Consider the following 18,734-nt stretch of genomic DNA (forward strand, 5'->3'; position numbering starts at 1 on the left):
AGGTTTTCATCAATGATCTTTTTATACTTTGCTCTGTTCTTCTTTGCCTCGATCCTGACTAGTCTCCCAGTCCCTGCTGCTTAACATCCCCACAGCATTATCCTGCCACCACCATGCTTCACCGTAGTGATGGTGCCAGGTTTCCTCTGGGTGTGACGCTTGGAATTCAGGCCAAAGAGACTCTTGTTTTTCAGTCCTTTAGGTGCCTTTTAGCAAACTCCAAGCGGGCTGTCATGTGCCTTTTTACTGATGATTGGCTTCCATCTGGCCACAACCATGAAGGCCTGATTGGTGGAGTGCTACAGAGATGGTTGTCCTTCTGGAAGGTTCTCCTATCTCCACAGAGGAACTCTGGAGCTCTCTGTCAGTGACCATCGGGTTCTTGGTCACCTCCCTGACCATGGCCCTACTCCCACAATTGCCCAGTTTTGCCTAGCGGCCAGCTCTAGCAAGAGTCTTGGTGGTTCCAAACTTCTTTCATTTAAGAATGAGAGAGGCCACTGTGTTCTTGGGGACCTTCAATGCTGCAGATATGTTTTGGTACCCTTCCCCAGATCTGTGCCGCGACACAATCTTGTCTCGGAGCTCTACAGACAATTCCTTCGACCTCATGGCTTGGTGTTTGCTCTGACATGCTCTGTCAAATATGGGACCTTATATAGACAGGTGTGTACCTTTCCAAATAATGTTCAATCAATTGAATTTACCAAGTTCTCCCAAGTTGTAGAAACATCTCCAGGATGATCAATGTTAACAGGATGCAAGTGATCTCTATTTCGAGTCTCATATCAAATGGTCTGAATACTTATGTAAATAAGGAATTTCTGTAAAAAAATTTGCTAAAATGTATAAACCTGTTTTCGATTTGTCATTCTGGGGTATTGGGTGTAGATTGAGGGAAAAAATATAATCAAGGGGTCTGAATACTTTCTGAATGCACTGTACGAGTTTGGCAACGTTAGGGTACGACGCACGCGCTGGGCAGGTGGAGGGGGACATGTACGAGTTTGCCAACATTAGGGTACGACGCACGCGCTGGGGGGGGGGGGTGGAAATGTATGAGTCTGCCAACAGCAGGGTCCACAGCTCACATTCCCCAGAAACAAGCCCCTTGAATAGTTCTCAGTGTCCTGCTTTTATCTGTTCTATCAGTTTGTGCTCTTACCAACACTTGAGCACTGAAGTTGATGAGCCATAATGGTGGTAAACTAGTTTTTATGCAGTCTAATAGTTTGTAGTTTTTAGACTGCTAGATTGTTTTGAACTACATTACCCAACCATTTTATTCATTAATTTGTTGTCTCCCCTGCAGGATGAATACTACCACTTTCTGGCAGAGAAGATCTATAAAATCCAGAAGGAGCTGGAGGAGAAGAGGAGGTCTCGGCTCCAGAAACAGATCATCAACCAGGGGCCTCTGATGGCTGCAGGAGCCCAACAGCAGCCTGGAGGTCTCCAGCAGCCCAACACCCTGGGCCCTGGGCAGTCTGTTAGGCCACAGAGTGAGTACCAAGCCATGACCCTAAACCCTAACACTCTGGAGGTGGTAGTGGTGGGTGGTCCAAAGCCAGGGCTTTTCTGGAACTGTTTGGGGGGGTTGCTTTTCTGCCATTTTTGTTTGCTGCTCTTCTCCAACCCTTACTTTATCCTGCTGTCTTTCTCTCCTTCCTCCTCTTCCTCAGATGGACCTGTGTCTATGCCCAATGTGCCAAATCAGATCATGAATCGCATGCAAATTGTTCAAGGTACAAACCCCACCCTAGGTTTTCTCACCTAAGGCAATTTGTGTGTGTGGTGTGAATCTGCGTATTCGTGTTGATCAATTTGATGTATGCGCTTAGCATCTCTCTACAGGTGTGTTGTGTGTGCGTGGTGAGGGCGCGTGTGTCTTGCCTGACGTTGTGCTCCACCTCTTCTCTGCAGGGCTCAATCAGTTCAGCCCCATGGCCCTGCCCAACATCCAGATGTCCCAGCAGCCTCTAGGCCCCCGTGCCGTCTCCCCCATGAACCACCCCACACAGATCAACATAGGCTCCGTTCCCTCCGTGAGTACCACACACAAGGATATACAAGGGTGTCCTGTCAACACCTCCCATAGTGCTCTAATTTTGCCCAGAGCCCTATGTAGGGAATAGGATGCCATTTGAGACTCAGGACATCATGTTCTCTCCAGCCATGACTCACCGCATGTTGGAGAGTATTTTTAGTGGCCAAGAGAGAAGTGTCAGTCAGTCAGTTAGGATGAAATTATGCGTACAGCACTGCTGGCATGGTTTACTGTTGTACCAAGACTGACAGAGAGAGAATGGAGAGAACAAGGGATGTGAGAGAGAGTTTGTCCTCCCAGCATTCCCTCTTAACGCTCAGCAGCATCACGGCGACAGTTCTTTAGTAAAAACCGAAGCGTGGGATGCGGGAGTAACAGGGGTCACGTTTCAGCACACAACGCACCATTTATTTTAGTTTTCCTAGCGATTTGAGTCAGAGCACCACTTTCTCACTGATGGCGCCGCCTTGTCGAGAGCTCTCGTAGTGATAATTGATGATCTCTCCCGTTATAGACAACCCCTCTGTTGGTGCTGTCTGGAAGAGACGGCACAGTGATTAATTGAAATGGCAAACTGGTTGTATTCGGATTTTAAATTGGTATTCACATAGGCTTGAAGGAATATATTGAAATGATGCTGTATTTTAGGGGCCCCAGACTATAGCATTGAGGCTGCCATACTCCTCTTTACGCTACATTGTGTTTGTGTATATCTAGGATTTGATTGATTGGTTCTCCTATTACCACGGTAACACTCTCCTCCTCAGATGGGTCTGTCTCCCTCGCGGATGCCACAGGCCCAGGGCATGCTGGGAGCCCACGGCGGCGGCAGCAGCATGGTGGGCCAGACGGCCAATCAAAATGGTCAATTCCATCCCCCTCAGACCCCATTTCCCCCCTCTGCCTCCGGCGCCATGAATGCTAACAACCTGGGTCTAGGCCAGCCCCCAGCACAGGCTGCTGTCACACAGGTGAGAGATAAAGGGAGGGAGGTTTGGATAGATGGTGGGAGGGAAGGCCTGGGTTACTGTCACAAGGGTGAGAGATGGATGGGGGGGTTCAATTACCCACTAAAATCATTAACCGTCACAACTCACACACTGACTATCATGAGGTTCCCTTAACTCAAGTTCGTGCGTGTTTGGTTTATGTGTATGTAATCGTTGTTCTGCGTCATCTTGTGTCTTCTGTTGTGTGTGTGTGCCTCCTCTCTCTTCCTACAGCAGCAGTCGCCGCAGCAGCAGAGTGCTAACCTCCCCATGAGCGCACTTGGTCCCCTGGGCCCCCAGCTCCCCTCCCAGCCCCCCCTGCGCGCCACTCCTCCACCCTCTTCCTCCACAGGGGGGCCCACAACTAACCTGCAGCCCCCCAAGCCATCCAGCCGCAGCTCAACCCCCACCCTTTCCACCCCCGGTCCTGGTCCTTCCAACACCCCTCCCCGCCCAAACCTGACCCAGCCTCCTCAACCCCAGCCACATACCCCCCTCCAGCCACAGACTCAGTCCCAACCCCAACCGGAGCTTCCTACAGTGCAGCCCCCGACCACGCCGGTGAGAGCCCTGAGACCACATGGCATGCCCTTCCACCTCGAACTTCTACCTATGACGACCTTTTTAACCTCTCACCTTCAACCCTTTCTGGTTGACCTTTTGACCTCCGTTGACCATGCCATCTTGTGTTCTAGCTGCATGACAACCATGGAATGTCTCATCTGTCCACCAAACTCACTTGTCTCTCACTCACTGTTTTCACAAATTGTGAAGAACTTACTTTCCACTAACTGCTCATTAGACCCTCTTTTTAGTATTCCTCCTTTTTCCCTCTTTCTTTCTTTTGCTCACTCTCCTTTTTTCTCGCTCTTCCTCTCACTCTGGCGCTCTCTCCTCTCTCTCTTTCAGCTTTCTCAGACAGGTGCCAGTCTGGATAACCGGGTGCCCACCCCAGCTTCTGCCGCCAGCGGCGACTTGCATTCGCACTCCCAGCATGCTTTGCCTGACCTGCCGGCCCAGGAGACCAAGGCCGAGCCGCGGCTTAGGGACCAGCGGGAGTTTGAGTCTGCCAGTGGCAAGACCGAGCCCAAGATGGAGGTGTGTTTTGTTTGTTCATCCAGAAGTCATGTGGAGTCCATCCATGTCATTAGACAATGTTGAATCATAGAAATAGAAGCTATGAATCACATGTTTTATACTGTAAACAAGGCATTTCCCCTAGCTTTTTTAATTGCCCATCTTTACTTCCTGTTTGCAGACTGAGGAGGACTCTGGTTCACTGTCAGTGAAGGAGGAGCCAGAAGAGAAGCAGGTGCCAATGGAGACTGAGGAAAAGAAGCTGGAGATGAAGACTGAGCCCAAAGAGGAGGAGGGGGGAGGAGCCAACGGCTCAGTGTCCTCATCCCCTTCTCAGTCACGGAGGAAAAGTGAGCTCTCTCTCTCTCCTCTCCGCAAGTGAAATGGATAATAAACAATAAAAAGTTCTAAAAGAAAAAAGACATTGTCATATTATGTGTATCTACAGTGTTGTAACGATGTGCAAATAGTTAAAGTACAAAAGGAAAAATAAATATAGGTTGTATTTACAATGGTGTTTGTTTTTCACTGGTTGAACTTTTCTTGTGGCAACAGGTCACAAAGCTTGCTGCTGTGATGGCACACTGGTATTTCACCCAGTAGATATGGGAGTTTATCAAAATTGTATTCTGGTCACCTTCCTCTCTCTCGCCATTCTCTCTAGCCATCTCTCTTTCTCTAGCAATCTCTCTCTCTCACCATCTCTCTATCTCTCACCATCTCTCTCTCTCTAGCCATCTCTCTTTCTCTAGCAATCTCTCTAGCCATCTCTCTTTCTCTAGCAATCTCTCTCTAGGCATCTCTCTTTCTCTAGCAATCTCTCTCTAGCCATCTCTCTTTCTCTAGCAATCTCTCTAGCAATCTAGCCATCTCTTGCAACTTTCTCTAGCAATCTCTCTCTCTAGCCATCTCTCTTTCTCTAGCAATCTCTCTCTAGCCATCGCTTGCAACTTTCTCTTGCAATCTCTCTCTCTAGCCATCTCTCTTTCTCTAGCAATCTCTCTCTAGCCATCGCTTGCAACTTTCTCTTGCAATCTCTCTCTCTAGCCATCTCTCTTTCTCTAGCAATCTCTCTCTAGCCATCTCTTGCAACTTTCTCTAGCCATCTCTCTAGCCATCTCTCTCTCTAGCCATCTCTCTCTCTAGCCATCTCTCTCTCTAGCCATCTCTCTCTCTAGCCATCTCTCTCTAGCCATCTCTCTCTAGCCATCTCTCTCTAGCCATCTCTCTCTAGCCATCTCTCTCTAGCCATCTCTCTCTAGCCATCTCGCTCTCTAGCCATCTCGCTCTCTAGCCATCTCGCTCTCTAGCCATCTCGCTCTCTAGCCATCTCGCTCTCTAGCCATCTCGCTCTCTAGCCATCTCGCTCTCTAGCCATCGCTCTCTAGCCATCGCTCTCTAGCCATCGCTCTCTAGCCATCGCTCTCTAGCCATCGCTCTCTCGCTCTCTAGCCATCGCTCTCTCGCTCTCTAGCCATCGCTCTCTCGCTCTCTAGCCATCGCTCTCTAGCCATCGCTCTCTCGCTCTCTAGCCATCGCTCTCTCGCTCTCTAGCCATCGCTCTCTCGCTCTCTAGCCATCGCTCTCTCGCTCTCTAGCCATCGCTCTCTCGCTCTCTAGCCATCGCTCTCTCGCTCTCTAGCCATCGCTCTCTAGCCATTGCTCTCTCGCTCTCTAGCCATTGCTCTCTCGCTCTCTAGCCATTGCTCTCTCGCTCTCTAGCCATTGCTCTCTCGCTCTCTAGCCATTGCTCTCTCGCTCTCTAGCCATTGCTCTCTCGCTCTCTAGCCATTGCTCTCTCGCTCTCTAGCCATTGCTCTCTCGCTCTCTAGCCATCGCTCTCTCGCTCTCTAGCCATCGCTCTCTCGCTCTCTAGCCATCGCTCTCGCTCTCTAGCCATCGCTCTCTAGCCATCGCTCTCTCGCTCTCTAGCCATCGCTCTCTAGCCATCGCTCTCTCGCTCCCTAGCCATCGCTCTCTAGCCATTGCTCTCTCGCTCTCTAGCCATTGCTCTCTCGCTCTCTAGCCATCGCTCTCTCGCTCTCTAGCCATCGCTCTCTCGCTCTCTAGCCATCGCTCTCTAGCCATCGCTCTCTCGCTCTCTAGCCACCCCACTCGCTCTCTCTAGCCACCACTCGCTCTCTCTAGCCACCCCACTCGCTCTCTCTAGCCACCACTCGCTCTCTCTAGCCACCTCTCGCTCTCTCTAGCCACCTCTCGCTCTCTCTAGCCACCTCTCGCTCTCTCTAGCCACCTCTCGCTCTCTCTAGCCACCCCTCTCGCTCTCTCTAGCCACCCCTCTCGCTCTCTCTAGCCACCCCTCTCGCTCTCTCTAGCCACCCCTCTCGCTCTCTCTAGCCACCCCTCTCGCTCTCTCTAGCCACCCCTCTCGCTCTCTCTAGCCACCCCTCTCGCTCTCTCTAGCCACCCCTCTCGCTCTCTCTAGCCACCCCTCTCGCTCTCTCTAGCCACCCCTCTCGCTCTCTCTAGCCACCGCTCTCTCTAGCCACCGCTCTCTCTAGCCACCGCTCTCTCTAGCCACCGCTCTCTCTAGCCACCGCTCTCTCTAGCCACCGCTCTCTCTAGCCACCGCTCTCTCTAGCCACCGCTCTCTCTAGCCACCGCTCTCTCTAGCCACCGCTCTCTCTAGCCACCGCTCTCTCTAGCCACCGCTCTCTCTAGCCACCGCTCTCTCTAGCCACCGCTCTCTCTAGCCACTGCTCTCTCTAGCCACCGCTCTCTCTAGCCACCGCTCCACCGCTCTCTCTAGCCACCCCTCTCTCTAGCCACCCCTCTCTCTAGCCACCCCTCTCTCTAGCCACCCCTCTCTCTAGCCACCCCTCTCTCTAGCCACCCCTCTCTCTAGCCACCCCTCTCTCTAGCCACCCCTCTCTCTAGCCACCCCTCTCTCTAGCCACCCCTCTCTCTCTCTCTCGCTCTCTCTCTCTCTCGCTCTCTCTCTCGCTCGCTCTCTCTCTCGCTCGCTCTCTCTCTCTCTCTCTCTCTCTCTCTAGCCACCCCTCTCTCTCGCTCTCTCTCTCTCTCTCTCTAGCCACCCCTCTCTAGCCATGTCTCTCCTTCCCTCAAGAAGGGACTAGGGACAGGACAGGGAATTGGTCTAGGATGAAACTTATTAAAAAACACCTATTAAATCTCTTTCTCTCCATATCTGTTCCAGTCTTTAAGCCAGAGGAGCTGCGCCAGGCTCTCATGCCCACCCTAGAGTCTCTTTACAGACAGGACCCAGAGTCTCTACCCTTCAGACAGCCTGTAGACCCCATGGTACTGGGCATCCCAGTGAGTACACACACACGCTACAGACAGGACCCAGAGTGTTTACCCTTCAGACAGCCTGGAGACCCCATGGTACTGGGCATTCCAGTGAGTACACTCAGACAAGCTACAGACAGGACCCAGAGTGTTTACCCTTCAGACAGCCTGTAGACCCCATGGTACTGGGCATTCCAGTGAGTACACACAGACACGCTACAGACAGGACCCAGAGTGTTTACCCTTCAGACAGCCTGTAGACCCCATGGTACTGGGCAACCCAGTGAGTACACAGACACGTTACAGACCGGACCCAGTCTTTACCCTTCAGACAGCCTGTAGACCCCATGGTACTGGGCATTCCAGTGAGTACACAGACACGTTACAGACAGGACCCAGAGTGTTTCCCTTCAGACAGCCTGTAGACCCCATGTTGCAGGGCGTCTCTCTAAGTAGCCCACCGCTTAAACCACTCCATAGAGAACCACAGAGCTCAAATACCCTTTAGTCATTCCACCTGAAACTTCAGGTCCAGCAAACCTGAATTATACTCCAAATACAGACCTGCCAATATGCACGCATTTTGCGTACCAACTACGCAATTCTCTGTCCTTGTACGCAGGAACGAGATCCCAGTTAAAAGTATGCAGAAATGAATGGGGCCTGATACATTTTTCTTAATAAATAAAACCCAACAAGGATAGAAAATAAGTCCTCTGAGTAAATCTAACATCCCGATTCTCGAACTGCAACACACAGACATGTACGGAGTTTGTGTCAACAGACATGGAGATGAATACATTGTTATTGGACGTAGCTGCCCCGTGTCTGCCCCTCCTGTTTGTTGTGATGTTGAGTTTGAAGACTGTCAGCTGTACGTAAACACACAGTCCACTCCGTGTGTTGTGGAAAGGTAAACACTAATTGTGTCAAGCTAACGTTAGCCAACATAAGATGAACATTCAGTGGACTCTAAAGTGCCAGCAGTTCACTCACATTTGCTAGTGAAATAAATGAAATGCAAATATGAAAATAACTTACGAGTGTGATATACATTTAATTCTGCATCCCCATTAGTTGTATTTTCCACCTAACATTACGAGGATCACGCAACCTGAGACTAACTGTAATTATGATCCACGTCACAAAAAGCATTACAAAAGTCAAATGAAATATAAACATCTTGGCATTAAATGAAGAATGAATGAGTGTCCGGTATTAGCTATGGAGGCAATGCTTCTAAAATGCAGTTGCACTAGATTTGAGATTTTATACATTTTATGAAACTCTGAAATAATGTATGCACTGCAAAGAAATACAATAGGCACCTTCACATAGGCTGAAACAGCAGACTCTTCTGGTAGCCTACTGAACAGCGGTCAGATTCCCTTTGCGGTAGCCTAGCGAACCTACTTATCAGTATGAGTCTTTTATTTATGTCTTGTAAAATACTTCTTCAGAGAACTGAACCAGGTGTGATCCATAATGTTTGTCTAAGCACGTGTGCTCATGGAAAAAAATGTACTGGTGTCAAGCCTACACTCTCTCCTACCTGGAGAGACACAACCATCTTTCTGCCGAGGAGCTGTCCATTGGCCAGGACACCCACACCTACATAGGACGCCAAGGCAAGCTGGATCTGAAGACCTTCTATGCAGATGTCAGAAACTTATTTTCTTCTGCAGTAGACTACATGTTGCTGAAATATCCATTTGGCGATGTGCTCCTCCAGCATGCAGTGGTCGCTGACATTGCCAACAGGCAGACTGCCAAGTTCTCATCCCTCAACTTTTTCATGGCACACTTTCCCTGCATTATTCCTGAGGGAGCCTCTGTTGATCTGGTGGAAGATGAGTTTAGACTATTAGGCAACACCATTTGAGCAGAGTCTGGTCAACATGCGCACGGATCAGGCCTGGAGAGAAGTCAGCACAATGAGGGGGCAGCCTGGTCTACTCCCACCTTTCGGCTGTGATATTGGGGGTATTGGTCATTTTCCACAGCAATGCAGATTGCGAATGAACATTCAGTCTCGTTTCGAAGAACAAAACCCAGTACAGAGCCTCCCTCAGTACAGACCTGCTGAGTGCCCTTGTTACCAAGAAGGTTTCAGTGATTGCCAGAAGAACTGTTTGCCACAGAAGTCTACCCTGACCCTGCTGCATAAGGCTAAATCTGCTAGCTACCTGTCTAGGAAATGGTTTCCTGAATATTTGAAGGTCTTCTGAAGATTTGTTGTCACTCACTGTTTCCTATCATTGCTATTTCCTTTTTATTATGGATAACATGTTTATTTGATGCTCTGCTTCAAACATTTGTTCTTATCATATCAGAGTTTAACATTTTAGATTTTTTTATTATCCTGGATAAGACATTTGTACATTTTGTACCTAAACAAATAACTTATTTGTTTAATAAAAAATGTAAAAAACTCCAAGAATAAAGGCCTTTTGTTCTTTCTAATTAGATCTTGTTGATGTGTGTAATGGAAATGCTGTCAAATAAAGTATTCCAACCTTTTATAGACTTGATTTGGTACAATTCTATAATTGCGATCAGACTAACAAACAGCATGCGGTGGGGAAAGAACTCCAATTCAGTCCGTACTACGCGCGCCAGGTGAATCTCCAATTTGCCGCGCGCGTCTGGTACTCTTAAAAAGTTGGACAGGGTTGGCAGGTCTGCTAATATTTTAGGATGAATCATGGGTTATATTCACTTTTATTTTCTATGAAAATATGTCTGCATATGTTTGTTAGGTGTAGCAATTGACTGATGCGGTCTGATGAACAACTGACTTTCTTCCCTCCAGGACTACTTTGACATCGTAAAGAACCCCATCGACCTGTCCACCATAAAGCGTAAGCTGGACACGGGTCAGTACCAGGAACCCTGGCAGTACGTGGAAGACATCTGGGTCATGTTCAACAACGCCTGGATCTACAACCGCAAGACATCCCGCGTCTACAAGTTCTGCTCCAAGCTGGCCGAGGTGTTTGAGCTGGAGATAGACCCCGTTATGATGAGCCTTGGCTACTGCTGCGGCCGCAAAGTGAGATTAAGGGAAGGGAGGGGGGGATCAGAGGCAGAGATTGGTTTCATCTCTGAAATTAACTTTTCTTGCAAATCTGTATTCTAACATTTTCTTGTTGGCCACCTTCCTTTGCAGTATGAGTTCTCTCCTCAAACTCTCTGCTGTTATGGTAAGCAGTTGTGCACCATACCCACCGGCGGCACCTACTACAGCTACCAGAACAGGTAAGAGTTGAGCGCCTCTGCGCTAAATGGCAGAGTGCTCAATCAGAACACTGCCCCCTTGCTCCACCTGGTGTTCAGGTCATGTAACTGCAGCTAGTTTTTCCAATGCATGCGTTGGAATGGGGTTGTGCAGCACAGCGGCCTTGGCGTGTGAATAGATAGCATAACGCTGTAACACAAGGCCGCATGCTCTGAGCCCGTATTAATAAAGCATCTCCGATTAGGAGTTCTGATCTAGGATCAGTTTGACCGTTTTCGATCACCAGATAACGCCATAAGATAACATGCATCTGGGGGTGGGTCTGATCCTAGATCACCACTCCTTTGCTGAAATGCTTTATGAATATACAGGCCCTGATCTCTCTTGCAGCATGGTCTACTGTTCTGACACTCCCAAGTCCTAATGGAAAGATTTGCATTTTAGTTAAATGTGCAAGTACTAATGAACTCAGACATAGGAATGGCTGTTCTGATGTTCATATGCACTGACAACCTTTATAGGTAGTCATCGTATTTCAGATCTGTACATTTAGCAGACACTTTTATCCAGAGTAACTTAGTTAATGCATCTACTTAAGGCAACTAGGTACGACAACCACAATTCAGTTGAGGCAAGTGGATGTTTTGAATGTCTGTTGGTGCTCTTTGGGCCTGGTGACATTTTCTGTGTTCCGTGTGCTATAGTGTGTGTCTCGTCTTGTTCCAGGTATCATTTCTGTGAGAAGTGCTTCAATGAGATCCAGGGGCACAATGTGACGTTAGGGGACGACCCGGCACAACCACAGACGTGAGTCAACCCGTCTCTGCTTAACTTGTTCTCCAGTTCACTTCATCTCACTTCAACTCCAAAAGGGTCTTGTTTTATATTCAGGTATTTGCAGTAAATGTTTGTTTCATGTCATGATTTAACCGTGTTCTCTAACCAGTTGCTGTCTTCTCTGCCTCTTCAGAATGATATGTAAAGACCAGTTTGAGAGGAAGAAGAACGATACACTAGACCCTGAACCGTAAGACTCTTTAACCAGCCATCTGTATGTTTCTGGCTCACACTCACTCATATACCTTTCATATCAGCCTGCTACTCCTGCAGATGTCCTGAACACTCACTCATATACCTTTCATATCAGCCTGCTGCTCCTGCAGATGTCCTGAACACTCACTCATATACCTTTCATATCAGCCTGCTGCTCCTGCAGATGTCCTGAACACTCACTCATATACCTTTCATATCAGCCTGCTACTCCTGCAGATGTCCTGAACACTCACTCATATACCTTTCATATCAGCCTGCTACTCCTGCAGATGTCCTGAACACTCACTCATATACCTTTCATATCAGCCTGCTGCTCCTGCAGATGTCCTGAACACTCACTCATATACCTTTCATATCAGCCTGCTGCTCCTGCAGATGTCCTGAACACTCACTCATATACCTTTCATATCAGCCTGCTGCTCCTGCAGATGTCCTGAACACTCACTCATATACCTTTCATATCAGCCTGCTGCTCCTGCAGATGTCCTGAACACTCACTCATATACCTTTCATATCAGCCTGCTACTCCTGCAGATGTCCTGAACACTCACTCATATACCTTTCATATCAGCCTGCTGCTCCTGCAGATGTCCTGAACACTCACTCATATACCTTTCATATCAGCCTGCTACTCCTGCAGATGTCCTGAACACTCACTCCATATACCTTTCATATCAGCCTGCTGCTCCTGCAGATGTCCTGAACACTCACTCATATACCTTTCATATCAGCCTGCTGCTCCTGCAGATGTCCTGAACACTCACTCATATACCTTTCATATCAGCCTGCTGCTCCTGCAGATGTCCTGAACACTCACTCATATACCTTTCATATCAGCCTGCTACTCCTGCAGATGTCCTGAACACTCACTCATATACCTTTCATATCAGCCTGCTGCTCCTGCAGATGTCCTGAACACTCACTCATATACCTTTCATATCAGCCTGCTACTCCTGCAGATGTCCTGAACACTCACTCCATATACCTTTCATATCAGCCTGCTGCTCCTGCAGATGTCCTGAACACTCACTCATATACCTTTCATATCAGCCTGCTGCTCCTGCAGATGTCCTGACTAGACTTCCTGGTCAGCTCTGAAGCGCCGTCTGGTGTTTAGTTTTATATCACCTAGGGTAGCGTTTCAACATGTACACCTTTGGCCACGTGCTTGATTTTCAATAGACAACATAAGAGCCACTCATAGATCTCCACTTTTGCTCACCTTTTAATTTCCATTCAAATGACACATTTTGAGGTTTATTATAACGGAAAGTGTATTTATTTATGAATATATAAATGAATAATGGCCTACATATGAGTATTGTGTTTCAACCCCTCCTACAAAGGCGCACTTGCATTGGTCTGCTTGCACGTGCGTAAGAACTGGAGGAATATTAAGTGAATGTTGATCTCTCTATGGCTTCCTGTTCTAGCAGTCAAGCCAATCAGCACTCGTACATATCGTGAACAGTACAATTGAAACAAACAAGAAGAGAAACTGTTGACCTACATGGGGGACATAACGGGTATAGCTGTTAATGGGTGTCTGTAGTAAACCAAGATGTGGTGTTTTTGTCACCAGGTTTGTGGACTGTAAAGATTGCGGACGGAAGATGCATCAGATATGTGTTCTTCACTATGACGTCATCTGGCCATCCGGGTAAACGTTCAGCCTAACCTCTGACAGGGTCACAAAATGGTGGGAAGAAGTTCTATTCGATACCAGTTACATGAATGACTATTTTTCTTTCTCTCACTCTGCAGATTCATCTGTGACAACTGTTTGAAGAAGAGTGGGAAAACACGGAAAGACAACAAGTTTTCTGCAAAACGTACGTCCTCTTTTCCATTGCCTGGCTATAAGCCCCGTCTTAAAGTGGCGATCCGCAGTTGAAACCATAACAAAGCGTTATCCCCGCCCCTGTTTCGGTACAAAGCTGAATGATGAGGCTGGAGAAATGTAACTGCTTTCAAATTCATAGACCAACCTATGGATGCAAGGACTGACCATCCGTGGTATCAAACATATAGTTTTAATATAGGCTGTATAGTGTTTGGTTACATTTACTTTGTTTTCAAACATTGGAGTAAAACAGATGATTTGGGGTTCTGATGGGGTACGATGGTTGAACTGAGCTCATGAGCCATTTATAAGTTATATTTTTCAATAATCAATGTGTCCACACTGTATCAATCCTTCAAGGTCATCATTTGATGTAGCAATGGCTGATTTCCCCTTTAAGAGTATTGGAATACTTAGCCAATTCGTCATGCAATATCAAAAACAAAAAAGCCAATCTTTTTGAACATCTGTTTAATAGCCTAGTTATTCAAGCTTTACAGAAGCCTTTCTCTCTCTGACAAACCACTTCCATATGGTACGTGTCATGGGCTTATGACATCACCGGCGTTCACCAATTACCTGCAGTAGCTCTCTCTCACCCACACATTTGTGGTTTTGCCTCTGGTATTTGTAGTACCAGAGAGCGTGTTTGACCTTTCCATGCACATGGCATTAAGCTAAATTAGACTCTGTCTGCACATTTATTCATACATAAAACATGTCCTGCTGAATGAAGGCTTAGTTTGTGCCCTTTTGGACCAATCTGTGTGTGTGTGTGTGTGTGTGTGTGTGTGTGTAGGGTTGCAGACGACGCGGTTGGGCATGTACATCGAGGACCGGGTGAATAAGTATCTGAAGAGGCAGAACCACCCTGAGGCAGGGGAGGTGTACGTACGAGTGGTGGCCAGCTCTGACAAAACTACAGAGGTCAAACCTGGCATGAAATCCAGGTAGAGACTGAGGAGTGGACACGCACTTGTAGTGCACTACCTAACATTTTAGAGTACTGACGGTATACAAATTTATTGCACTACTTTAGTTGTGCAGGCACTGTCACAGCATGTAAGGAAGTCTTGTCTGTACCTCAACATAGTCAATACACTAAATATGTGTCCACGCTCCTGTTTTATTGTTGCCAGTAAACAGTGTGGTTGGCACCCTTGTTTGACTTTGGCTTTACAGAGAGCCCAAAAGATAAGAATACACCACATAAAACCTGATGATCATATATTCATCTCTTAAATCCCATGTTGTTGAACCTGCATGTTTGAGCAGACTAAACACACTCCCTGTTACTGTCTTCAATGGTCCGTTCATATTTAGCAGAGGCTCCTATCCAGAGTGACTTACAGGATCAGATTAGGGTTAAGCGCCTTGCTCAAGGGCACATCGACCTTTTGTTTAGTGGCCCAAAGTGCTTAACTGCTAGGCTACCTGCCGCCCACTCAGTTTGGCCTCTTTGACACGTGGTTAATGTTCGATGTAGACCGACGCCTGTCTTTCTGTTTTTTCTGGTCAGGTTTGTGGACACCGGGGAGATGTCTGAAACCTTCCCCTACAGAACCAAAGCGCTTTTTGCCTTTGAGGAGATCGACGGCGTGGATGTGTGTTTCTTCGGGATGCACGTTCAGGAGTACGGCTCGGACTGCTCCTTCCCCAACACCAGGTCAGCACCTGTACCCCTACATGGGGCTTGTCCGGAGTACCTGTACCCCCTACATGGGGCTGGTCCGGGAGTACCTGTACCCCCTACATGGGGCTGGTCTGGAGTACCTGTACCCCCTACATGGGGCTGGTCCGGGAGTACCTGTACCCCCTACATGGGGCTGGTCCGGGAGTACCTGTGCCCCCTACATGGGGCTGGTCCGGGAGTACCTGTACCCCCTACATGGGGCTGGTCCGGGAGTACCTGTGCCCCCTACATGGGGCTGGTCCGGGAGTACCTGTGCCCCCTACATGGGGCTGGTCCGGGAGTACCTGTACCCCCTACATGGGGCTGGTCCGGAGTACCTGTACCCCCTACATGGGGCTTGTCCGGAGTACCTGTGCCCCCTACATGGGGCTGGTCCGGAGTACCTGTACCCCCTACATGGGGCTGGTCTGGAGTTCCTGTAATGGGGCACAGGAAATGTGATGTGTTGGTAGACCCTTGATTCAGTAGTAACATATTAAATACATAAATGTATACATTTTTATAAATGTGTTGAAATAATTGATGACGTAATGGAAATGACTAACTGATGACATTTGTTTACTCCTGTGTCTCCCTTCCTCCACAGACGGGTTTACATATCTTACCTGGACAGTATTCACTTCTTCAAACCTCGACTGCTAAGGACGGCCGTCTATCATGAGATCCTTATTGGCTACCTGGAGTATGTAAAGAAACTCGGGTAGGTCTTAATAGTACAATGAAATGCATTCATATTGCCGTTTTCTCATGTAAAAGCACTTTACTTGATGGCGGTAACTCCCCACTTGCATTAAATGTCTCCCTACCAAAACAACCAACCGTTGTCTCTTCTCCCTCTCAGCTACTCTCAGGGTCACATCTGGGCGTGCCCCCCCAGCGAGGGGGATGACTACATCTTCCACTGCCACCCTGCCGACCAGAAGATCCCCAAGCCCAAGAGGCTGCAGGAGTGGTACAGGAAGATGCTGGAGAAGGCCTTCGCTGAGAGGATCCTCCATGACTTCAAGGTGATTTAGGATTACGATTATGGTTAGGATTAAGGTAAGGATTAAGGGTTAAAGTTAGATTCCCCCAAGCCCAAGAGGCTGCAGGAGTGGTACAAGAAAATGCTGGATACTGCTTTTGTGGAGAGGATCCTCCACGACTTCAAGGTAGGCCTCTCAATGGCTAACGCCTTTCAGGCCTATCTTGTAGATTTGGTACAGTTGAGTCCCCAGCCAGAGTTGTCTTCTCTGCAACCGGGCCAACCAAGCCTTCAACCTCTAAAGTGTTTTGAGGTTTCTGAATGTATTAATAGGGCTAGAACAGCAACAACCAGCCAAGCAGAAGACTCATATTAGTTGAACATTTGTGTCCATTAGACATTTAAAGTAATCTTCTTCTCCTATGTTTTTCTCCAGGACATCTTCAAGCAGGCGACAGAGGACTGTCTGACGGGGGCCAACGAGATGCCCTACTTTGAGGGGGACTTCTGGCCCAACGTGCTGGAGGAGAGCATCAAGGAGCTGGAACAGGAGGCGGAAGAGAGGAAGAAGGAGGAGAACGTAGCCTGCTCCGACACACCTGAGGTGGGAGGAGGAGAGACGAGTCATAGGGTAGACCGATGATAGTACTAGAGACATCATTATCAATAGCTAACCTACCTACATGAATACATAACTCCTACCTGTCTAGTCAAATTTGTCTTAATGTTTTTATTAATGTGAAATAATTTGTCGATTGCATAACATGCATGTGGTGAATGTTTGTGCCCTCACTGTCCTGTGTTTAAACATTTGTTAATTTGCCATATTTTTCGAACTCTTCCCTCTTCTCCTTCCCCCTCAGGGCACGCCGGGGGACACGAAGAACGCCAAGAAGAAGAATAGCAAGAAGACCAATAAGAACAAGGGCAGCGTGAGCCGAACCAATAAGAAGAAGCCTGGCATGCCGATTGTAGCCAATGACCTGTCCCAGAAGCTCTACGCCAGCCTCGACAAACACAAAGAGGTATGATGACGTCACCACGCTTGCTTTGAAATGCATGTCGTCTTTCAACGGCTTTAACTGTTTTATGAAGTTGTTTCTTAGAATGGTGCCATGTGTAGGTTCTCTTCTATAATCTCTGAGCTGGGATATTATTGGCCTGATCCAAACCCAATGTCAAACAATCAGGAACTGAGTGATGCTCTCTTCTCCAAGAGTATTTATCTTCTCTCTCCTTCCAGGTGTTCTTTGTGATCCACCTGCACTCGGCCCAGATGGCCAACATGTTGCCCCCCATCATGGACCCTGACCCCCTGCTGAACTGTGACCTGATGGACGGCCGCGACGCCTTCCTCACCCTGGCCCGGGACAAGCACTGGGAGTTCAGCTCTCTCAGGAGGTAATGATAATACATTTGATTTGTTTAGCTCTTTTCATAATGGCGGAATCTCAAAGTTCTACCTCTTGAATTCTACGTTAGAATTGAACAATTATGACTGACTTACCTACCTAATTTGAATGCACTGACTAAGGCGCTCTGGATAAGAGCCTCTAAGTGTTCTAAATGTATCAATGAAAAGGAAACAATCAGTAAGAATCGAGCCAGCTAAAGCAACAATGGTAGATGCTGAAAGGCCTTCACAGAGATAGTCTGTTAAAGTGAGTTTTGGTATTTTTAAGCCAGTTATAAAGTTGCTTGATGGATGGAGTGGCTCTCGGACGGTAAGGTAGAGCGTTCTATAGGCCAATGGTTTCTAACCTCTCCTCGGAGACCACCAGACGTTTCACAATTTAGTTGTAGCCCAGAACTAACTCACCTGATTCACCTATTCAAGGCTGGTTAGTTGACAAGTTGAATCAGGTGTGCTAGCTGTGGAATAGATCAAATACATGGAACGACAGGGGTTTGAAAACCCCTGCCATAGAGGACCATTGGTTGATGAATTCCTACCATTTGTTCCCAAAAGGTGTAAGTGGAGCACCATGTGCATGTTGGTGGAGCTGCACAACCAGGGTCAGGACCGCTTCGTCTACACCTGCAACGAGTGTAAACACCACGTGGAGACACGCTGGCACTGTACCGTCTGTGAGGTAAGAGACACACACACATGCTCATACATCCTCACCGTCTTTGGAGATTTATACCATGTTCCTGTGTCCCAATCATTCAAATTGGAAAATAAAAAACAAAATCAAATGAATTTTATGAAGCCGGTTGTCAAAGTGCTTTACAGTAACCCGGCCTAGACCCTAAAGAGCAAGCAGGCGATAGCTGTGCTCTCTGTCACTTACATCTGCCCATGCATGTATTAACCCCCACCTCTCTCCTCTCAGGACTTTGACCTGTGTATCAACTGCTACGCCGCCAAGGGCCACGAGCACCAGATGGTCAAGTGGGGCCTGGGGCTGGACGACGACGGCAATGGAGCGGGCAGCGCCGGCGAGGCCTCTAAGAGCCCCCAGGAGTCACGCCGTCTCAGCATCCAGCGTTGCATCCAGTCCCTGGTTCACGCCTGCCAGTGTCGCAACGCCAACTGCAGCCTGCCGTCCTGCCAGAA

The 18,734-nt window shown here is 48.0% G+C and overlaps 1 protein-coding gene across 8 annotated transcripts in view; it reads left to right on the top strand.

The window, feature by feature from the left end:
- Window positions 1-18,734, top strand: part of LOC110513526 (CREB-binding protein) — a 69,255-nt gene that overhangs the window by 46,547 nt on the left and 3,974 nt on the right. For 2 of the 8 annotated variants that reach the window (XM_090204345.1, XM_090204353.1), the window contains 23 exons: window positions 1,313-1,502; window positions 1,683-1,745; window positions 1,924-2,045; window positions 2,815-3,018; window positions 3,271-3,597; window positions 3,946-4,134; window positions 4,295-4,463; window positions 7,292-7,410; window positions 10,196-10,435; window positions 10,553-10,641; window positions 11,348-11,428; window positions 11,592-11,648; window positions 13,257-13,334; window positions 13,439-13,506; window positions 14,317-14,467; window positions 15,037-15,183; window positions 15,797-15,910; window positions 16,052-16,217; window positions 16,611-16,778; window positions 17,038-17,199; window positions 17,418-17,575; window positions 18,144-18,267; window positions 18,511-18,734. The exon at window positions 18,511-18,734 is cut by the window's right edge and continues 29 nt beyond it. In XM_090204345.1, the coding sequence (XP_090060471.1) occupies window positions 1,313-1,502; window positions 1,683-1,745; window positions 1,924-2,045; window positions 2,815-3,018; window positions 3,271-3,597; window positions 3,946-4,134; window positions 4,295-4,463; window positions 7,292-7,410; window positions 10,196-10,435; window positions 10,553-10,641; window positions 11,348-11,428; window positions 11,592-11,648; window positions 13,257-13,334; window positions 13,439-13,506; window positions 14,317-14,467; window positions 15,037-15,183; window positions 15,797-15,910; window positions 16,052-16,217; window positions 16,611-16,778; window positions 17,038-17,199; window positions 17,418-17,575; window positions 18,144-18,267; window positions 18,511-18,734 (3,410 nt within the window). Of the gene's footprint in view, window positions 1-982; window positions 1,079-1,312; window positions 1,503-1,682; window positions 1,746-1,923; window positions 2,046-2,814; window positions 3,019-3,270; window positions 3,598-3,945; window positions 4,135-4,294; window positions 4,464-7,291; window positions 7,411-10,195; window positions 10,436-10,552; window positions 10,642-11,347; window positions 11,429-11,591; window positions 11,649-13,256; window positions 13,335-13,438; window positions 13,507-14,316; window positions 14,468-15,036; window positions 15,184-15,796; window positions 15,911-16,051; window positions 16,218-16,610; window positions 16,779-17,037; window positions 17,200-17,417; window positions 17,576-18,143; window positions 18,268-18,510 lie in introns of those variants that run through there. The other 6 variants (XM_090204352.1, XM_090204346.1, XM_090204349.1 and 3 more) reach the window with 6 other exon arrangements.

The sequence above is a fragment of the Oncorhynchus mykiss genome, chromosome 17 (genome assembly GCF_057628025.1).
Source record: "Oncorhynchus mykiss isolate SJ-2025 chromosome 17, ASM5762802v1, whole genome shotgun sequence".
Lineage (NCBI taxonomy): Eukaryota > Metazoa > Chordata > Actinopteri > Salmoniformes > Salmonidae > Oncorhynchus > Oncorhynchus mykiss.